A 19,955-nucleotide genomic window follows, 5' to 3' on the forward strand; every position below is an offset into this window, starting at 1 on the left:
TCATTCCTCTTCTCTGCTCTCCTCTTTGTATCCTTAAAATATTCCGCACATCTCGCTGCAGTTCCGCATGACAGACACCCCTAATATAATCTGTGTGTCTGAATTCTAATTTATACCGTCAGGATAAAATAAATAGTCTGCAGTTAATTATAGGGAGCCAGCGCCTGCCTTTGCCCGGGTGATTTATGAAGTGCGTGCAGGCATTCTCCAACGCATTTTTCTTAATTTATTTTTAATGTGTCTTTCTATTAATTCTGCAGCAAACGTCTTAATGATGTGCGAGGTGTGCGTTAATGAGAGCAGGTGGAAGGAGAGGAGCTCGGGTGGGAGTGGGGTACAGAGGGTCTGGACCCTGGACCGCTCTTAGACCCCCCCCTTCACTCTTAACCCCCAAAAGCTCTCCCTTCCCCTCTCTCTCGCTCTCTCTCTCTCTCTCTCTTCATGTGTTTGCTTTGTTCTGTCGGCTCTGAGGCTGTGTGTGCAACACCAGTAAAAAATAGTTATACCATGAAGCAATGATAGTATCAGATGGTAATACTATGGTACTTTGATATATATTTCTCGATTACCATATTTATACCTTGATATTTACATAGCACTCTAAAATACTTAAACAATACTACTGTATGCTGTATATCCAAAAACATGGTATTGTGTAGTACCATGAAGCAGTGGCATGTGATAGGCTGATATATCAGGTCATAAAAGGCATTTTGAGGTTATGGGCATTTGCCAATATCACTTTTACATGATAAACTAACAAATAATTAAACTTTGCATAATTCACCTTTACATTATTAACTTTGTGCTCTGTCATACACAATAACTTAAGTGGCAAGTTAAGCCAAATCATTTAAAATTCTGCCATTATTTACTCACCCTCACATATTTCCAAACCTGTATGACTTTCTTTTTCTGCAGAAAACACAAAAGAAAATATTATATGCCTTCCTCCATCTTTAATGTTGATACTTTCATTCCCTTTCTAACTCAGCAACTCCAATATAAATCTACATTTCCCACTGGTAGATATGACACATACATAACTTGAAATTGCGATTTACAAACTACTGTTTTATGTACAAAGACTGTTATTTACAATAAAATAATAAACAACAATATTTGAAGGCTGCCGCTTCTGTCAACTAGCCATCATTCAGCTCCTAATGGAACTAAATTAACTTGGCTATAATGCAGCTGTAGGTACTGGTATAGTAACATAAAATATGATTAAGATATCATGGCAACAATATGTGTACCTGCCATTTCTAGTCAGATATTTTTGGGGATGTTGGTGTAGACATGCTATTTTTCCTGATAAGTGTGCTCATTTGTTGTTATATTAGATGCTTACAGATTTGTCCACTCATTTAAAGGGATAGTTCACCCAAAAATGAAAATTATGTCATTAATTACTCACCCTCATGTCATTCTAAACCCGTAAGACCTCCGTTAATATCTTAATTTGTGTTCTTGTGTCTTACGGGTTTAGAACGACATGAGGGTGAGTAATTAATGACAGAATTTCCATTTTTGGGTGAACTAGCCCTTTAAAAGGAAAACTTGTGTATTGCTTTGTTCCAATACCTATCATTTCTTTTTTTTAGTCTTTGTATGATGCTGTGTTGCTCTCTATTTAGACCATTCCATATCAATCACTTATGAAGTTCCATTAGAGTTACGATTCTGCCTTAGAGTTCAGCTGCCTATGTAGGCAACAGACAGCATGGCAGCTCACTAGGTTTGGTAACAGAGCTTACAGATAAGTGCGTCTGTCTCAACACATCTCCTCAACTCTTTTCTCACATCCTCTACCATTTCTCTCCCCATCTGCCTTCCTTTCATTTCCTCCTCACAAACAGATCCTCGGTGAAGCAGCTAAGCGTGGACGGCTGCGGCGCAGCTCCTGCAGGAACAGGGATAATTTAATTTATCTTCCTTTTTGTCTCTCCAGTCTGCTCATTTTATTCACACACAGATCATTACACACCAAGACCCCATTTTCATTTCCTACTGCGTACAGACGCACACACACACACACACACACACACATACACATACGCATGGCTTTAACTAGGCTGGCAGGCCCAGGCCTGGTGCTGCTGTCGATCGATATCCGTGCTCGGATAGGAGAGGTACGCACTGCCTTAATAGGTCCTGCAGGTCCTACCATAAAACACCTCTACAGACCTGAGGACCTGAGGCTTCATAAATTTCTCTCTCTCTTTGTGTCTCTGCAAGATGGAGTGGGACTGAATGCAGCCACATGGGGTTGGGGCTGAAACAGAGTCATGCTGGGCGGCTCAAGAGCTCGTCTGAACAGGTTCAAGTGTGTAGCTTGAAAGGAAAGGATTGGGAATGTTTTTATGGAGTGGGCTGGCATGAACATGTGTGTTTTCTTCTTTCATTTAGCACAGGAAACTATTTAAACTAGCTTAATCAGCAAGACAAATTCCATTTTATAACAATACTGGAATCAGGACGTTATTTTGGTGGTTGTTGATTCTTGCACCAATGAAGATGGAACTAAAAAACTGTATGGAACACAATACTAAAAAGTGTTTCATCAAAATACTATTCAGCATAGAACGTGCAGCATAACCAGTGACCGATGTAATCCGGTTCTTGCAGGTGAATCGTTCCGTGTGAGCAAAGATGGATTTTCGAGCAAATGATTCATATGAGCCAGTTCTTGTAGGTGAATCATGTAGCTTAAGCAGTGATGTCTAATTCTCAAGAAAACGATTCTTATGAGTAGTGGTCGACTGATATATCGCCAAGGCCGATATATCGGCCGATATTTGGCATTTTTCAAATATCGGCATCGGCCGATAAGTTTTTATGTTTGGCCGATGCGTTCGTGGCGTGACTTTTATTTTTACGGCGCGCCGGACTTTTATTTGACGGCGCTGAGAACGGCAGCGCCTGAACACACAGTGCTCACATTCTCCCTCTGAGTGCCCTGTTGGTTACAGTGTTTGCTTCCTTTTTTTATTATATTTGTATTCAATATTTGTTTATTTGTGAAAAATACTTTGTCATTTAAAGTATGAGCATGTTTTTTTTACACATTAATTTTTTAATCCATTTTCAAATTATTTCAAATTTCTTAAATATTAAATAAAATTATATCGGCCATCGGCCACCCTGCTTTCCAAGATATCGGCATCGGCTGTCAAAAAAACAATATCGGTCGACCACTACTTATGAGGCAGTTCTTGTAGGTGAATCATACAGCACGAGCAGTGATGTCTGATTCTCAAGCAAATGAGTCTTATGAACTGGTTCTTGTAGGTGAGTCATGCAGCATGAGCAGTGATGTCTGATTCTTGAGCGAGTGATTCTTATGAGCCAGTTCTTGTAGATGAATCATGTAGCTTGAGCAGTTTAGTCTGATTCTCGAGAAAATTATTCTTATGTGCCAGTTCTTGTTGAGGAATCATGAAGCTTGAGCAGTAATGTCTGATTCTCAAGTGAACGACTCTTCTAATTCAGTCTTGTAGGTGAATCAAACAGCATGAGCAGTGATGTCTGATTCTGGAGCAAATGACACTTATGAGCTGGTTCTTGTGGGCGAATCATACCACGTGAGCAGTGGTGTCTGATTCCCGAGCGAATGATTCTTATGAGCTGATTATTGTAGGTAAATCATAGAGCATGAGCAGTGATGTCTGATTCTTGAATGAATGACTCTTATGAGCCAATTATTGTAGGTGAATCATACTACGTGAGCATTACTAATAATTTATAATCATGTCCATATAATCACAAAATGTTGTACCAATATGTGCAGCCCAGCAAATAAGCACTTAAAATGCATGGTTTAAAAATATTTATTTCTCAAATTCAATAGAATCAGTAATGGAACCCATTAAGGAACCATAATCGCTAAGAGGAATCGGTATCGTAATCGTTAAATTCCATACGATTCCCATATCTTGTTGCTGGTGGTTGCCAGGACATCACTATATGGTTGCTAGGGTTTTCTGTGTAATTTCACCTAGCAATCTGACTGTAGGGGTAGTCAGTGGTTGGGTCTATTTTTCTTATACATCAACAAAAGATGTCGTTCTCGTCCTACTCTGCGAAATCACAGCCGCCAAAACGCACGCCGTCTAAGCTGATCTTTTCAGCGGGGAAAGCTCGACTGTTGATGAGATGTTTGTAAGACAAAAAGCATTTGTAGCTATAGAGGTTCTCCAAGTCCCAGCGTGAGTCATTACGAGTGATTTTTACCTTATGATTATTTATACCTTATGAGTGATTATTTGACGCTTCGCAGCAAGAACGCACGCAGTCGTGATTTGGCGCGTGAAGCACAGTGAGCTGAAACGAGGCACGCAAGACTGGATTAAGAGTTACACTGGCAGTAAAAGGAGATGGCCGCCCAGCATCTATTCTCCTTCTTTCCTCCTGGCCCTCAGGCAGCGCGCGAGCGTTATATAATGTGTGTGTGCCTGCATTAGCCAAACAGATAGCTACCAACTTTAATTGCCTCTACATCCACTTACTCACCCCTAACGCCCTTCAACCTCATCCACCCATCCCGCTTTCCTCGCCCGCGCAAATGAAAGAGCGAGAGGCGGGAGATGGAGGGAGAGAGAAGGCGAGCATAATTACTTATTTTAGTGGACTGCTGTAGAATGCCTCTCGCCAAATGACTCTAATTCCAAATGGTTAACAAGGGCCGAATAGAGCCGAATCCGTGTGACAGCAAATTGCTTTCCCATTTGCAGCCTTAATGGCTTTTCATACTTTGCACTTCCAATAAGCAGTAAACTCGGAAATTAATATTGCACGCTGTGTTATGATGCAAATGGGAGGGAGATAGGAGAGCTGTACCTTCATGCAGAAAGCTCTGATTAGATCTGTAATTGCTTCACTCTGATTTTTTCTCCCTCTCTCGCCCTCCGTCTTTCTCGTTCGTAACTTTCCGGCGTATTTATTGAGCTATTTTGAGATTTGCCATTTCACTTATGGATCAACATTGACTGCACTTTTGATTTGTGTCACGCTGTGGTTTTTGTTTTCAAATCTAGGCTAATCAGCGGTAATTTGCCAGCGGCGCGGAGACGCTCGTCCTGGGGGTTTAATGTCTTTGCTGTCACCTTTAAGGTGTTTGTCACACATTCTAGTCAGAACAGCTTTTTAAAATGAAACAGAATAATAACAGGAGGCTTGTAAACGAGGCACGAGCCGTTTTAAGGCGTCTTATTGAAATGCACGCCACTCACATGTATACGAATGTTTTCACGGTGAATAGACAATTGCGTTCGCCGGTTTGAAGATGTTTGCAAAACACTCTGAGGTGACGTGTTAATGGCAGTACTAATGAAAGCCTGAACTCTAACCGCTCGCTCTTCTGCCTGATTAGCACATGCGTCTCACATTTAGCTGTGCTTGATTAAATGTAGATTGCTCTAGATGAAATGAAATGAAATTTTGATTAAATAACATCAGGGCTGGAATGAAGCATGTAAATGTGTAGATAATGTAAATGGGAAGATTTTCCTCTCTGCTGGGTAAAGCAAGCATCACTACGGTTGCTCATGTTCAGAGTTAAGGATCTGAACGAACTCTTAACCTTAAAAGTATGTATTATACTTAAGCGAGTAAATGGACAAGAATGATAGGGCTGGGTCGTAATAGTGATATATTCCAATTCTTTATTTCAGGTTATTTTGTGTAGTTTGTTTTACAAACAAATGACTTCTATGAGCTGGTTCTTTTTAGTAAATCAGAAACTAATTAGCCAGATTATCTAAACTGATCACTCTTATGAGCTGGTTCTTTTAATGAATAGTTCAAAAAGATTGTATGAATCAGTCTGAAATCCTCTCTCTAGAGGAATGTAGAATCACAATCAGAATTAAACTGAGAGCTACAGTATATATAAAGTATATATATATATATATATATATATATATATATTGTATATGGATTGCATGAGTACATATTATTTATTAATTGGCAGTAAATTATTCCTAATTTATTGATTCTCCCTAATTCTTCTTCTTCTTCTTTTTTTTTATTTTTTTATTTTGCTTTCCAAAAATCCTACTGTGTGTCAAACCATTTAACTTTGACTATATTCACAATATAGAATGGCCTTGTAAATGTTATGTAAATAATTTTGCGATAAATGTTTCTGAATTTGGGGGGAAAAAGCAATGGTAATTTAGGTAAAAAGTAATCTGAAAGTAATGTAAAAAGTAGTGACAATACATGTGTATTCTAAATGTGTAACTAATGTTACTAAATACAATTTTCATCCTATAATCTGTAATCAGTAACGGGCAACAATCAGCACTATATATATATATATATATATATATATATATACACTCACACACGTACATACATATGCTGTACTATACTATTATGATACTATAATGATTATCATTTCAGTACTCTCTTTCAAATGCCATCAGCTTGGTCCCTGCCAGCATTCTCCAGCTTTGGGTGGAAAGTGTACTGTACATTCTGCAACCCCGGATGCACACAAGCAACTGACCTTTGGACAAAAATAGCAAATACGTTCAGCCTGATTGGCTGGCGATTGCAAGCAGTGATTGAGGTTAAATGGCCTTTGGTCTGTGGTGTGCTGCCAGGCCGCTGTATGCAGTAGGACTGAGGGGAGGGGGTTCACCTGACCACCACACATGTAATCTGATCCCCTCGCACCGTTTCCATGGCAACCATCTCTTTCTAGTGCTTCTTGTTCCCATTTCACTTGTCACTTCGATAATTGCCTCAGAATTTCCCTGTCTGGGAGAGTATTGGTGAAAATGATGATGATGACAATAGTGATAAGACAATATTTATGAACTGTCCATTAGTGGACATTGGATGGAGAGATAAAATTCAAAGGGAGACACTGCTGGAAAACAGATGTAGATAGTTGATGGTTTTACATGGTGGTCCTAGCTGGACATTTCTGGTCATTAACTGGCATAGATGACCGATCAGCTCCACTGAAGATAATGAAAACCTAGATACTGCCATGCTGGAAAGGTTAACATTAGGTTAACGCAAACACAGTCTAGCTTACTGTGATTACAATAAGATAGGACAATATGGCAAAGAAAATCTTCAAGTTTTTCAGAATGTTTGACCAATTCAAATAATAATTTATATTTTAGTTTAACTAGTCCTGTAATTGTTAAGATTTTTAAAGATCAGCATTCTGAAATAAAAGTGATCAGGCAGATCAAACTGTAAGGCGTAGAGACCTGACACTTTGAAGGGTTGTAGTACACACCCCATCTACAACATCACCAAGGCTTGCCCTGATTGGCCTGATGGGGGCGCTACGGCGATTAAAAGTACGTAATCATAAAACTCCTAAACCGCTCATCGCAGACTCAAGTCTCTTATGTCATGGGAAGCCTTGGCTCAAGACAAACAAAACACACTTGTCGGATTCTATCAAGAAATTTTCTGCTATTTTGGATCTTTTGAAAAACCTACTTTTACAAACTAGTCCTAGGTTTTTTGCTCGAACCAAACGCAGCGCAGAAAAATTCCCTAGAGACTGAGTATCAGTAATTATCAAAAAAGTAGAGTTTTCGACTCACCATCGCAAACCAATGTCAAAACATTCAAAAGAGGCAGGGCCACTTTTCCTAAAAGGCTTTTCAATGGTTTGACCACTGTGTGGCATTATAATATGATATTGCATTTTTCAAGTGGGTAAATGATTCCATATTGTGCGATTTTTCACACATACACACAGCATTCATATCATATGTTAGAGCTCCTCATTCTGAACAAGTTTCCCTCTAGGACAGCTGATGTCAATCAAATTGTTTATTAAATATTGGAGATTATTTTAAAAACCTACTTTTGCAAACTAGTCTTAGGTTTTTCGCTCAAACTCAACAAAACCACTGCAGTACAATTCTCTGGAATCTCTAGTAGGGTTTTGACGGTTAGGAAATTTTCCCACCTGTTAATCGACGTGTGACCACATCAGTAATACCGGTATCATCGTTGGGGTGAGTTAGTTCGTTTGAGTTTTCCCTCTTCTGGAAAGCAAATAAATAAGAAACATAGAATGTTTATTAGCAAAAGCTTGGGGGCATGGCATATACACATTGATGTAAAATACAATAAATAAAATACACAAAGTTTAAATAAAGTAAAAATTAGCAAACACTGTGGAACTAAATAAATAAGAGACGAATGTTTAAAAAAGCTTCCAAAATCACAAAATCAGCTTTTCAAAATCCAAAATATTGCCAAACAGGTGCTTTTGCATTTCGTTTCTAAACTAAATCTTCTGCCATCATCTTGTCTTTCTCATCTCACTCTTCTTGTAAGTCAGCTCGACTCACTCTCCTCACGTTATAAATGAAACCTGACTCCTGCTTCTGAACTGTGATGCCACTGTCATTTGGCATGCTGCAAATTTACTTTACACTTTGGTTAGCCTACCAGGGTTGTTTAAAATGGTTGTGGCCAAATCTACTCAAAAGCGTATAAATCCTAAAGGAAAACTCCAAACTTCACGAAACTAGGTGAGCACATGCTGCATATGATACTAAAGAAGCATGCCAACTTTTATGGAGATCGGATTATAGGTGGTGCTTAACAAGCCATAAATTTGAAAAACATCATATTTCTATGGTAAATTACCTAGAATTGCCAAAATGCTTTTTTTGATCACTGATTTAGGTGGTTACAGTCTTGCTAAATAATAACAACCATTTAGCATGTTTCAAAATCCAGCTTCATCACCTTAAGTGACACTTCCAATTAAAAAGCAGCAAATCAGCTTATTAGAATCATTTCTGAAGGATTTTTAGATTGCAATAACATTTCACTGTTTTTACTGTATTCTTGATCACATAAATGCAGCTTTGCAATATACATTTCTTTACAAAAAAAATGAAGAAATCTTACTGACCCCTAACTTTTGAATGGTAGTGTGACCCAAGCTGGTGACGTCCAAACTTTGAGTCCATTTCAAAAGATTCTAGTGATTTCCAGTTCTCTTGTCACTATTATTGTCATCCTTCAGTGTTTGCAACCAGACTCCCCTGATTCCTTCCTACGGCCATTAGCACTAGCGTTCCGAGTCTGAGCTATGTTTTACCCTTGAAGCGATGCTACATAAGTCTCTGGGGATTGATAGGCCAGGCTGATGCTTCTATCCATCATTATGTGCAGAATATCAACAGCAGGAGAATAGAGCACCTTATGCTTTCTGGTAACAGAGAGATTCAGCTCGAGCTACTTGTCTTTCTCCTGCGCTCCAGATCCTATAACCTTTTAAGACAAAGTTCTCAACAAAAACAAATGTGCTAGCCGGTAGAATATTTCAGAAATCAGGGCATAAAAGTAAGAAATGACTCACACATTCGCCCCTTCTTCCTACAAAAACACGAAAGTCGTGGCCATGTGGAATTTATATTGTGTGCTTTCGGGGGGAATGTCAGTGGAATTAATTGATTTGCCCGTGTTTGTCGGGAAAGAGCAAGTGCCTGACTCCAGCCTGTGTTATTAAAGCTAATACCTCAGCGCTTTACTGCCGTGAATCAAGCTCTGACGTGTCCTTATGATGTATGGATTTATTATTAAAAGTGTTGTGCAGGTCTGGGAGGCCCCGCACTCATCCTGGCCCCCAGAGACCAGCTGTGTTTTCACAGTAAAGAGCACTTAGAGAATGGCCCGGGGCGGCTGCATGCCGGAGTGCCTCTGGACACAAGCTACTGTCCGGACCTGCGGAAACATCTGCAGACGGACCTCACAGTGAGGACTGTTTGGATGAAATTACTGTGTCCAGTGGAGCTCTTGTGTTTCCAAAGTGTCTGATGATAAACCATACAAATCTGTCATGCATTTTCATAGCATTGGCTTTATAGTGCACAGGGTGTTTATTTAAGTTTATTTCGTAAAAAAATAATCTACCAGCTGGTCAATAAGACAAAATCAGGATGCCAGCATGAAGCAACTGATAAAGAGTGGTCAAATATACAATCAAGTGGTCATTTTCAAAATATTTGACCGCAGAATGCCATTATCAACCAATCAAAATCAAATTTTCTAAAGTGCCATGTAATGATTAGCAAGAGCATTAATAATAGTAAAGCAACACTAATGAACATGTAATGAAGTCAGTACTAAACCAATACGTATCCTGAACATGTAGTTGCATGAGTCAAGGCAATAAACATGGGCTATTTTAGTCCAAGCGGGTTTTAGTTCAAATATGTCCTCTTAAAAACTTTAGGAAGTTGAACTTTCCTGGTTTGTTAAGGCAGACTTTGAAAGGGTGCTTTTTAACATCTCTCTCCAATCAAGGAATCTGGGTCAAAGAATGTCCTTTTTGACTCATTTCGTTCTCTCTGGCTCTGATCGGGTGTGAGAATGGTATCATTAAGGTAATGTTCTTGAGAGGGCGTTTAGCTGAACTGTGGTGTCCGTCTACAGTCTCAGCCCAATCTACAGTGACCTTTGCAGCAGAATATATCAGCACTGAATATGCAAACATATCCTGAACCAAACGACTCTTCACAAAGTCAAAAAAGATCTCCTGTGTACAAGCACAGCCTCTTCCTGTGTTCATTAATAAAATTGTTGCTTAGCATGTTCCACGTTCAGTTCAGCTTGGGAAGTAGAAATTTTCAACTTTGTACTTGTGGCAATGACACACTGATACTATGAATTATGAAAAAAAAAATTCCCCCTTGTGGATTTAAAAAAAGATTTCACACATTTATTTTTTAATTCTATTCTATTTATTTATTTGTTTATTTTTTTAAGTTGAAGTATTAACTTTACTAAAACAAAAAAAAATTAATAAATTAAAGCTAAATCGAAATAATTAAAACAAAACAAAAAAACTAATAAAATGAAGCTACATAAAGCACATACAATTACTTTTTTGTACTTTTTGCGTATAAATATATAATTTCATAATTTTAACTTTTTATTGAAGTATTAAAATAAACTGAAATAAAAACTAAATTAAAGCTAAATTGAAATATAAAAAAGAAAAGAAAAAGCTAAATAAAGCACATAACAAAATGACTGTTTTATATAATAGTTATTATTATATAAATATAATATATATTTTTACATATAGAATATAATTTTTATTACATTTTATTTTATTAAGTTGAAGTAGTAATTTAATAACACTAAAATAATAACTTAAAGCTAAATCGAAATATTTAAAAAACAAAAAATTAAATAAAGCACATAACAAATTTACTTATTTTTAGAATTTTTTACACCGAATTTTATATATTTTTTATTTTAAGTTGAAGCATTTAAAATGATTAAAACTAAATCTGATTTAAATTTAAAAAAAGATTGTAAAGTAAATAACAAATTAAAGCACATAAAATATTTTATTTGTATTTTATTTTTCAGTCATTCTCACTCATTCTCTTTGTGGAATGGGCTGATCATGACACTGTGTAGAAGATCTTAATCCATGTAACCTGTCCAAACATGGCAAGCCAGAGAGTCCACCCTAAGTCCTGCTGCGAGGGTCAGTAGCACAGTTCATATTTTTATTTCCACATTTCTCTCCATTTTATTGATTAATGTTTTCTTTTGGAGCGAGACGGTACTTTTATTGCTTTGGCTTTTGTGATATGTTTTTGTTTTGGCTGAGGAGTGCGGAGCGCGCTCATATATCATGCACGTCTGCACAGTTTGACCTCGCTAGCCTGTGGTGTTCATCAGTAATTAGACCAAAGTCACGGAGGTGGCCAAGTTCAACCTCTTCATTAAGGATCACTCTCCTCACGGCAACAGCTGTAATGGAGAGAGAACTATCATTCAGAAGTGCTGGGTGGAAATGTAAAATAAATGTACAGTGAGATCCAAAAGTCTGAGACCACGCTGAAAGTCTGCGGTTCAGAATAGAGCTGGACATTTTAAACAAATAAACATTATGAAATAAATAGATTTGAATTAAAAAGACATTCTGAAAATTATGGAATTTTTTCAACGTTCATTTATATTCTTATGATAACAATATAGTAATGAACATTTGAATTACATCTCAAAAATGCAAAATATAATAATTTTCACGAATATATATAGTAGGGTAATTTTTAAAATTATGCCCATATTATTATGTTTTTTTAACACTCTTGATAGTTCATTTATCCACTAACTATTTTATTTTATTTTATGTTATTTTATTTTTTTTGTTTTGTTTCAAATTCCCACCAAATCTGAAATTACATATGTTTAATAACATTCTGTAAAAGAAATTACATTTAAAACATTCAAATTTAATAATAATAATAATCTATATATAATGCTCATCTGGGCTCATTTCATTGTTCACAATTAAATAATAGTATTTTTGCATAATTTGACAAAATAGCAGCTGGATTGGAAATAATGAACAATAAAAAAAAATATGTATTTATTTATTTTTTATTTACCTTGTTTGTTTGTTTGTTTACCTTTAATACTAAGTAAAGTGAGTAATTGTTCATGCTGAAAATGATGCCACAACTTCATATTTTTATCATGGATTTTCATAGTTGAAGATGGATAGTCTGGATCTGGGACAAGGGTAAAACAAGCCTGTACATTCAAAGGTCAAGGCCTTTGAAAAATAGCAAAAGTTACTAATAAAGGCATGATAAAGCCATTTTTAATCCGATCTTCATATATAAATCTGTTAGTTTTAATAAAAGAGCCCTGGGACCCAAAGTTAGAAAAACAGCAGTAAGTGTTTTGTTGGGATCACCGCAGCGCATGATTAATGATGTCACGATGATGTCACGTCTGAGGGCGGTTCCTGAGTGTGTCAGTTCGCCGCAGGTGTGTGTGAGAGTGCTTCGGCACTGTGGCCATCTCTCCCCCCTCTCAGGGACCCGGGCACAGCTTTCCCAATAGATCTTTATTTACAGCACAGGAGTCGGAAACGGCTGGTCAATCCATTTAGCCTAAGGCCACTGATTTGTTCGTATTTATTGCAACACCCAAAGAAAAGCCGAGGTATTTTTCCCTCTCTCCTTCCTATTGATTCGGCTCTTAGAAAATCTGCTCTGCTGTCTAAACACTATTGATCCCCCTGCTCTCCTCGCCAGCTCTTGCACCAGTGTATAAAGGGACTGGATGAATTGAAATTTCATTTCCGACAACTTGTTCCTTTTATTTTTTGCCTTTTTTTTTTCCGACCGAGAAGCAAGACTCAGAGCGTCGCTTGGCGTGGGTCAATAACCGCATGAAAGCTGAAGGTAAAGGTCAGTAGAGGTGAACTGTTCTACTGTTAGCTAAGGGGCTGTACTGTAAGGGGCCTTTGAATTTGTCCTGAATGAGGGATCATAGAATCCATTTCCTTCACTTTTAATCTTTTGTATGACCCATAATGCGTGTGTGTGTGTGTGTGTGTGCCTACAGGAATGGTGTCGGCTCTGGAGGACACAAGAGGAGCTGAAAGCGAGAGAAGAAGAGTGGAAGAAAGAGAGATCCTTCCTTCAAGAGCAGCTCAATGGCGTCAGAGAGGAGCTCCACCGCGCCAACCTCAAGGTACCGCCGCCAAACCTTTCTTCCCATTAGCCTTTTCACATTTCTCAGAAGTGGAAGTTGCCTTAGTTGGGTAAACTACTATAGTGGTGAATGGAAACTACAACAGAAATAATGTTTGTGTCCCATTTGCTCCAGTACCAAAAGATAAAATCGACCATAGTATTTCTATGACAAAATATTGAGAGATTGATTACACTGGTCAGAAGAAAAAAAAAGATGTAAAATTTGCCTCGTCCAAAATGTTGAGCTGCTGATAAAGACAGACAAACACACAAACAGGCCATGACGGCCCCATCCTTGGCTGTGCGACACTCGATCTACACTGCATATTCATCCTAGTGCTGAGATCGTAATAAGCCGTATTCATTATTTTCCTGCCATTGACGAAATCTTCTATAATTTAAGACAAGGCGCATCCCCGTCATTGACGAATTATTCCAGCAATCACAGTTTTCACTGTTATATGGTAGGGGGCGCTGTTACAGACCTAATGAAATAGTACAGCATCTCCAGATCCAAAAACACGTGAAGAAGAAAATCTGTGTAAACCAAAAGGAGTAGATAGAAGTTGTTCATGGACCAGTAAGCTAACATGATGGCCAAACATCCAACACCATAAAATGTTTTTTTTTTTTATGGAACTTACCCACATTTAAGTGTGGATAAAAAAGAATGAAGCTAATAAAATGTGTTGTTTCTTTGTTTGTTTGTTTAATAACAGGCTCTGTTCTTTCTTTTCATATCTTCGCTGTTTACATATTCATACAACTAAATATTCTGGGGGTCATGAAAGATTGATGAATATTATCAATATCAAAAACACTGCCACAGAATGGAAACTTAAAAATAATAATAATAATATTTTTTTGTCTGTTTGTTTCGTTAGTCAGTGATATAATGCATCATTTAATCTGAGGTTTGGTCATGGTTTCATTGGATTAATTCTTTATTTAAATTTGAAATTATGCTAATTTATATGTGTGTATATACATATATACTGTATATACATATACATATATATACTGTATATACATACACAAAAACAGTTTGATTCAAAGTTGTGTTGAGTTAAATACAACAATTACATTAATCTGATGATAAGTTTTTATTTATTAGTTTTTTCAAAATTTCATAATTTTTTTTAACTAATTTAAATGATAGGCATTTATATTAAAAAAAACTATTAGACCTTTTAGATTTGTATGCTTGACTGTCACTATTAACTGTTTCTGAAGTTCTTCAAAACGTTTTTTATCTGAAAACCTAAACTATAAAATAATTTATGTGATTGTAAATCAAGCTATGGATTATATACACTGTGTGTGTGTATGCTGAAGACACAAGTGGAATGGAATATAAGTGGAATACTGACAACAAATTGACCAGATTTTACATTCACAACCACAAGAATTATATTTTGGATAAGACTGCATAATCACTTCCTCAGACGTTGTGTTTAAAACTCTAACTAGTTATCTGTAATTTAATACCAGTGTTATATAACACAAAGTATAGTGTTATAAATGTACATACATTTTTTTAATAATGAAAATATGAAAGTTGCTAGATTTACGAGGTTAATAAGCATGGAAAAGCGTCAACACAGTCTGTGAAAAGAGTCCACGCTGCTCAAAAGGGGGAGGCCCTGTTCTAATTATCATAAATATTCATATAACGACCACGAGCCCATCCCACATTCCATTTCCAGCCCTTAATGTTGATGCATATTTTAATAGATTATCATTACCGCCATCATAACTCTTATTACGGTAAACGTAATTACCAGATTTACGGACAAATTTTTTTTTTCGTCCCCTCCAGCCATTTTGCTCAGCAAACCCAATTTTTCCCCCCGTCGTAAACAGGCTGCTTCTTAGTCTGCGACCCCCTCCCAACACGTCGAGCCATTGATAAAGATAAACACACAAACAGGCGACGGCGGCTACGTCCGTGTCTGTACGACACTCCATCTGAATTGCATATCCGCCCTGCCGCTGAGATTGTCATAAGCCGTATTAAGAAAAATGGTCACGCGGTTTGACACAAATTGGAAAATGACATTTGGAAAGCGCCGCTGCGGTGGAAATTAGAGATATTAAAATTATAAATCAATGTCTGGGTAGAAGGAACAAACGGGGGGTGGGGGTTAAAGGTCCCCTCATGACTAGGCCCCGTTCGGGCTAATCTAAACCCACTGGGCTTTGATTGTTCATCCACTGTTCACACATAAAGAAAGGAAGAGAGGATATTGTGTCTTTTCTATGGTGTCAAGTCAGCTTATTTAGCGGCTCCCACACCACAACCTGCTAATGGATCATCTCAAAGGTGTGATATGCATTATGCAAAGGCATCCGCTTGACACTTTTAACGAAGTCTTTCCTCCCTGTGCGTCTCACCTTCAGTTGCCTTTGTCCGTGTGTGTGTGTGTGTCTGTGTGTGTGTGTTTGTAGGAAGAAGAGCATCGGCTGAAAATGCTCCAGATTGATGAACTCCAAGGAGAGGTTGACAAGACGCTGGCACTGCTTGAAAAGGAGAGAGAGGTCAGCAAAACCCTATTTAATAGCCTCCTGTACATGCACTTTGGGGTGCACTTTTACATGTGGCATGCGAAAACGTAAGGATCGCAGTGAGCTTGAAGTTCACACTCCTTTATCTGTCATTTTTTATTTCTTTTTAAAAGTAAAAGGCTCCCTGATGGTTAGGTCTGCTGGGTCTCTGAAATCCTTGACACGTCTGACCCTTATTCGTCTCAAGCCTCTCGCTGTACTCTTGATGGTGCTCAAAGCTCAGAACACAACAGCATGTTATACACAGCACAATAAAATAGAACAGTTTTCCACTTTTACACGTTGCTATTATTCACATTCGCTTCTTCAGCTCTCCTGAGCTCTGAACATCTGCTGCTTATTGTAATGGACCTTTCATTTTAAGTGCCACAGCTTTGGTAAAGTTAATGCACGGGTTAAGAGGAAGCTCAGGGATCATACTAAGTAGTGCGGTTTCTCAGCTTTATCTCCACACCATACAAAGCTGTCACTGGGGCGGTACCCTAAGGTACAAAAGCTAAAAAGGTACTTTTTCATACCTTATTTACACCTAAATGGTACATACTGTATTAGCAGTGCCGGGTAGATTACTTACAAATTGTAGGCTGTTACTGATTACAAATTACATGATGGAAATTATAGTTTGTAATGTAATCTGTTGGATTACACATATTAGGTAATGTATACTGACTACTTTTTAATTACTTTTAGATTACGTTTGACCCAAAAATATATTCCATTCTTCGTTATCAACATCATGAAGCGTATTAAACATTACATTAGGCCAGGGTTTCCCAAACTGGGGTTCATGAATGAACTAAAGGGGGTAGAATTTTAGGAAGGAAAATTTAAGGGGGAAAAAATGACGGCAAATACAGAGTTCTGGCATGAAACTCTAGATGGCGCAGTCTGATAGGTCTAACTCAATCTGACCTAGTGACATCATCACATGGCACAGCTGATTGGTTCTCTCCTGTATCGGTAGCCAATGAGCTCGCTGCTCAACATTCAAATATATGACTAGTGCTTGCCATAGCAGTTGCAGCTTGCTTCAGAAACACTCCAACTTCCCCAGCTCCACCTGTATAGATCTGCTACGAGGTGATTCATGTATGCTATATGGGGGTTATTTCATGCATGTTATATTTGCAGCAGCAATATTTCTTACATGCTCACAGCAGCATGTTGTGGTTATATTGGCAGTAGCAAGTCTTGGTACAATCCCTCCAAGAGTTCTCATGACAGAACTATTATTTTTTTGTAGTATGAACAACAAAGAAATTACATGACATCTAAGTAGAAGTAAAGTAAAAACTATGATGGTGCGGTGGTCTCTAGACCTTCTAGTGTCTCTGGATTCACCCATTTTCATTGAGACTAGTTCACCCTCAGGCCATCCAAGATGTAGATGAATTTTGTTTTTCATTAGTACAGATTTGTTCACCAATGAATCCTCTGCAGTGAATGGGTGCCGTCAGAATGCGAGTCCAAACAGCTGATAAAAACATCACAATAACCCACAAGTAATCCACACCACTCCATTCCAGTGAAAAGCTGCATGTTTGTAAGAAACAAATACATCATTAAAGCATTTTAACTTAAAACCGTCGCTTCAGGTAAAAAATACCAGTCCATCATCCATATCAATGCTTCCTACAGTGAAATAGTCCATCCAACAACATATTTGTTTAGAAATGTTTTGGACGGTTTTCGCTCGTAAACAGTGTGTGTACTGTATTTTCTTCCTGATTCAGACAAGATAACTTTTTCACTGGAGAAAGTAATATTATGGATAGACTCATATTTTAGCCAGAAAAGCATCTTGATGGATTTGTTTGTTATAAACACACAGCTTTTCACTTCACTAGATATTAATTGATGGATTGAAGTTGTGCGGGTTACTTTTGTCTTATTAGAGTCTCATTCTGACGGCACCCATTCACTGCACAGGATCCATTGGTGAGCAAGTGATGCAATGCTAAATTCCTTTAATCTGTTGATGAAGAGTCAAACTCATCTACGTCTTGAATGGGCCGATTTTTCAGCATATTTTCATTTTTGGGTGAACTATTCCTTCAAGTCATTACTGTATACAAACACAGATTGGGTGCATTGTGAACAAAGCCAAAATGCCTTGGAGTGTCTAATACTAGAGGTCCCGGTTTTGATTATTTGTATAGTAATGCTACGATGCTCACTGGTTAACACTTCCCATCTAACCCATAGTGAGGTGTGCTAAGAACCCTCAGCTATACTTTGCCCGGAGGCTGAATGCCGCTATGAAAGGTGCCGGAACTGACGAAGACACTCTCATCCGCACCATTGTGTGTCGCTCAGAGGTACATTACCTATTTCTTACATGCTCACAGCAGCATGTTGTGGATGTATTGGCAGTAGCAAGTCTCGATACTTGCTCTGCCACAGTAGCAGCAGCAGCGTAGCAGATCTATTCTGCCAAGACCAAATACATTAACATTGTCATGTACATTACCATGCCAATCCCTCCGAGAGTTGTCATGTCAGAAATCAAATTATGAATAAGTTACTGCCGTTGTGTGAATAATATGTAATCATGTAATCTATAAAAAGTAACTGTAATCTAATTATGAGCATATATATAAGAAGTAATATCATCTAATTACAAGTACTTAATTTTTAGAATCTGATTACGTAATCCAGATTACATGTAATCAGTTACTACCCAGCACTGCATAGTAGTACCCTAAAGGTAGGTATTAGTACTTTTAAAAGTACATATTAGTACTAGTGCTGTCAAACGATTAATCGCGATTAATCACATCCAAATTAAAAGTTTTTGTTTACATAATATATGTGTGTGTGCTGTGTATATTTATTATATATATACAGTGGGTACGGAAAGTATTCAGACTCCCTTAAATTTTTCACTCTTTGTTATATTGCAGCCATTTGCTAAAATCATTTAAGTTAATTTTTTTTCCTCATTAATGTACACACAGCACCCCATATTGACAGAAAAACACAGAATTGTTGACATTTTTGCAGATTAATTAAAAAAGAAAAACTGAAATATCAAATGGTCCTAAGTATTCAGACCCTTTCCTCAGTATTTAGTAGAAGCACCCTTTTGATCCAATACAGCCATGAGTCTTTTTGGGAAAGATGCAACAAGTTATTCACACCTGGATTTGGGGATCCTCCGCCATTCCTCCTTGCAGATCCTCTCCAGTTCTGTCAGGTTGGATGGTAAACGTTGGTGGACAGCCATTTTTAGGTCTCTCCAGAGATGCTCAATTGAGTTTAAGTCAGGGCTCTGGCTGGGCCATTCAAGAACAGTCACAGAGTTGTTGTGAAGCCACTCCTTCGTTATTTTAGCTGTGTGCTTAGGGTCATTGTCTTATTGGAAGGTAAACCTTCGGCCCAGTCTGAAGTCCTGAGCACTCTGGAGAAGGTTTTCATCCAGGATATCCCTGTACTTGGCCGCATTCATCTTTCCCTCGATTGCAACCAGTCGTCCTGTCCCTGCAGCTGAAAAACACCCCCACAGCATGATGCTGCCACCACCATGCTTCACTGTTGGGACTGTATTGGACAGGTGCCTGGTTTTCTCCACACATACCGCTTAGAATTAAGGCCAAAAAGTTCTATCTTGGTCTCATCAGACCAGAGAATCTTATTTCTCACCATCTTGGAGTCCTTCAGGTGTTTTTTTAGCAAACTCCATGCGGGCTTTCATGTGTCTTGCACTGAGGAGAGGCTTCCGTCGGGCCACTCTGCCATAAAGCCCCGACTGGTGGAGGGCTGCAGTGATGGTTGACTTTCTACAACTTTCTCCCATCTCCCGACTGCATCTCTGGAGCTCAGCCACAGTGATCTTTGGGTTCTTCTTTACCTCATATATATATATATAAATTCACACACATA

At 38.0% G+C, this 19,955-nt stretch overlaps 1 protein-coding gene across 1 annotated transcript in view; it reads left to right on the forward strand.

The window, feature by feature from the left end:
- Positions 1-19,955, forward strand: part of LOC107738359 (polyamine-modulated factor 1-binding protein 1-like) — a 93,656-nt gene that overhangs the window by 19,395 nt on the left and 54,306 nt on the right. The window contains exons 4-5 of the mRNA XM_016550107.1: positions 13,378-13,506; positions 15,957-16,046. Coding sequence (XP_016405593.1) covers positions 15,978-16,046 — 69 coding nt within the window. The 5' untranslated portion in view covers positions 13,378-13,506; positions 15,957-15,977. The remainder of the gene's footprint in view (positions 1-13,377; positions 13,507-15,956; positions 16,047-19,955) is intronic.

This window comes from Sinocyclocheilus rhinocerous, unplaced genomic scaffold (assembly GCF_001515625.1).
Source record: "Sinocyclocheilus rhinocerous isolate Xijiao unplaced genomic scaffold, SAMN03320098_v1.1 scaffold1065, whole genome shotgun sequence".
NCBI classification, from domain to species: Eukaryota; Metazoa; Chordata; class Actinopteri; order Cypriniformes; family Cyprinidae; genus Sinocyclocheilus; species Sinocyclocheilus rhinocerous.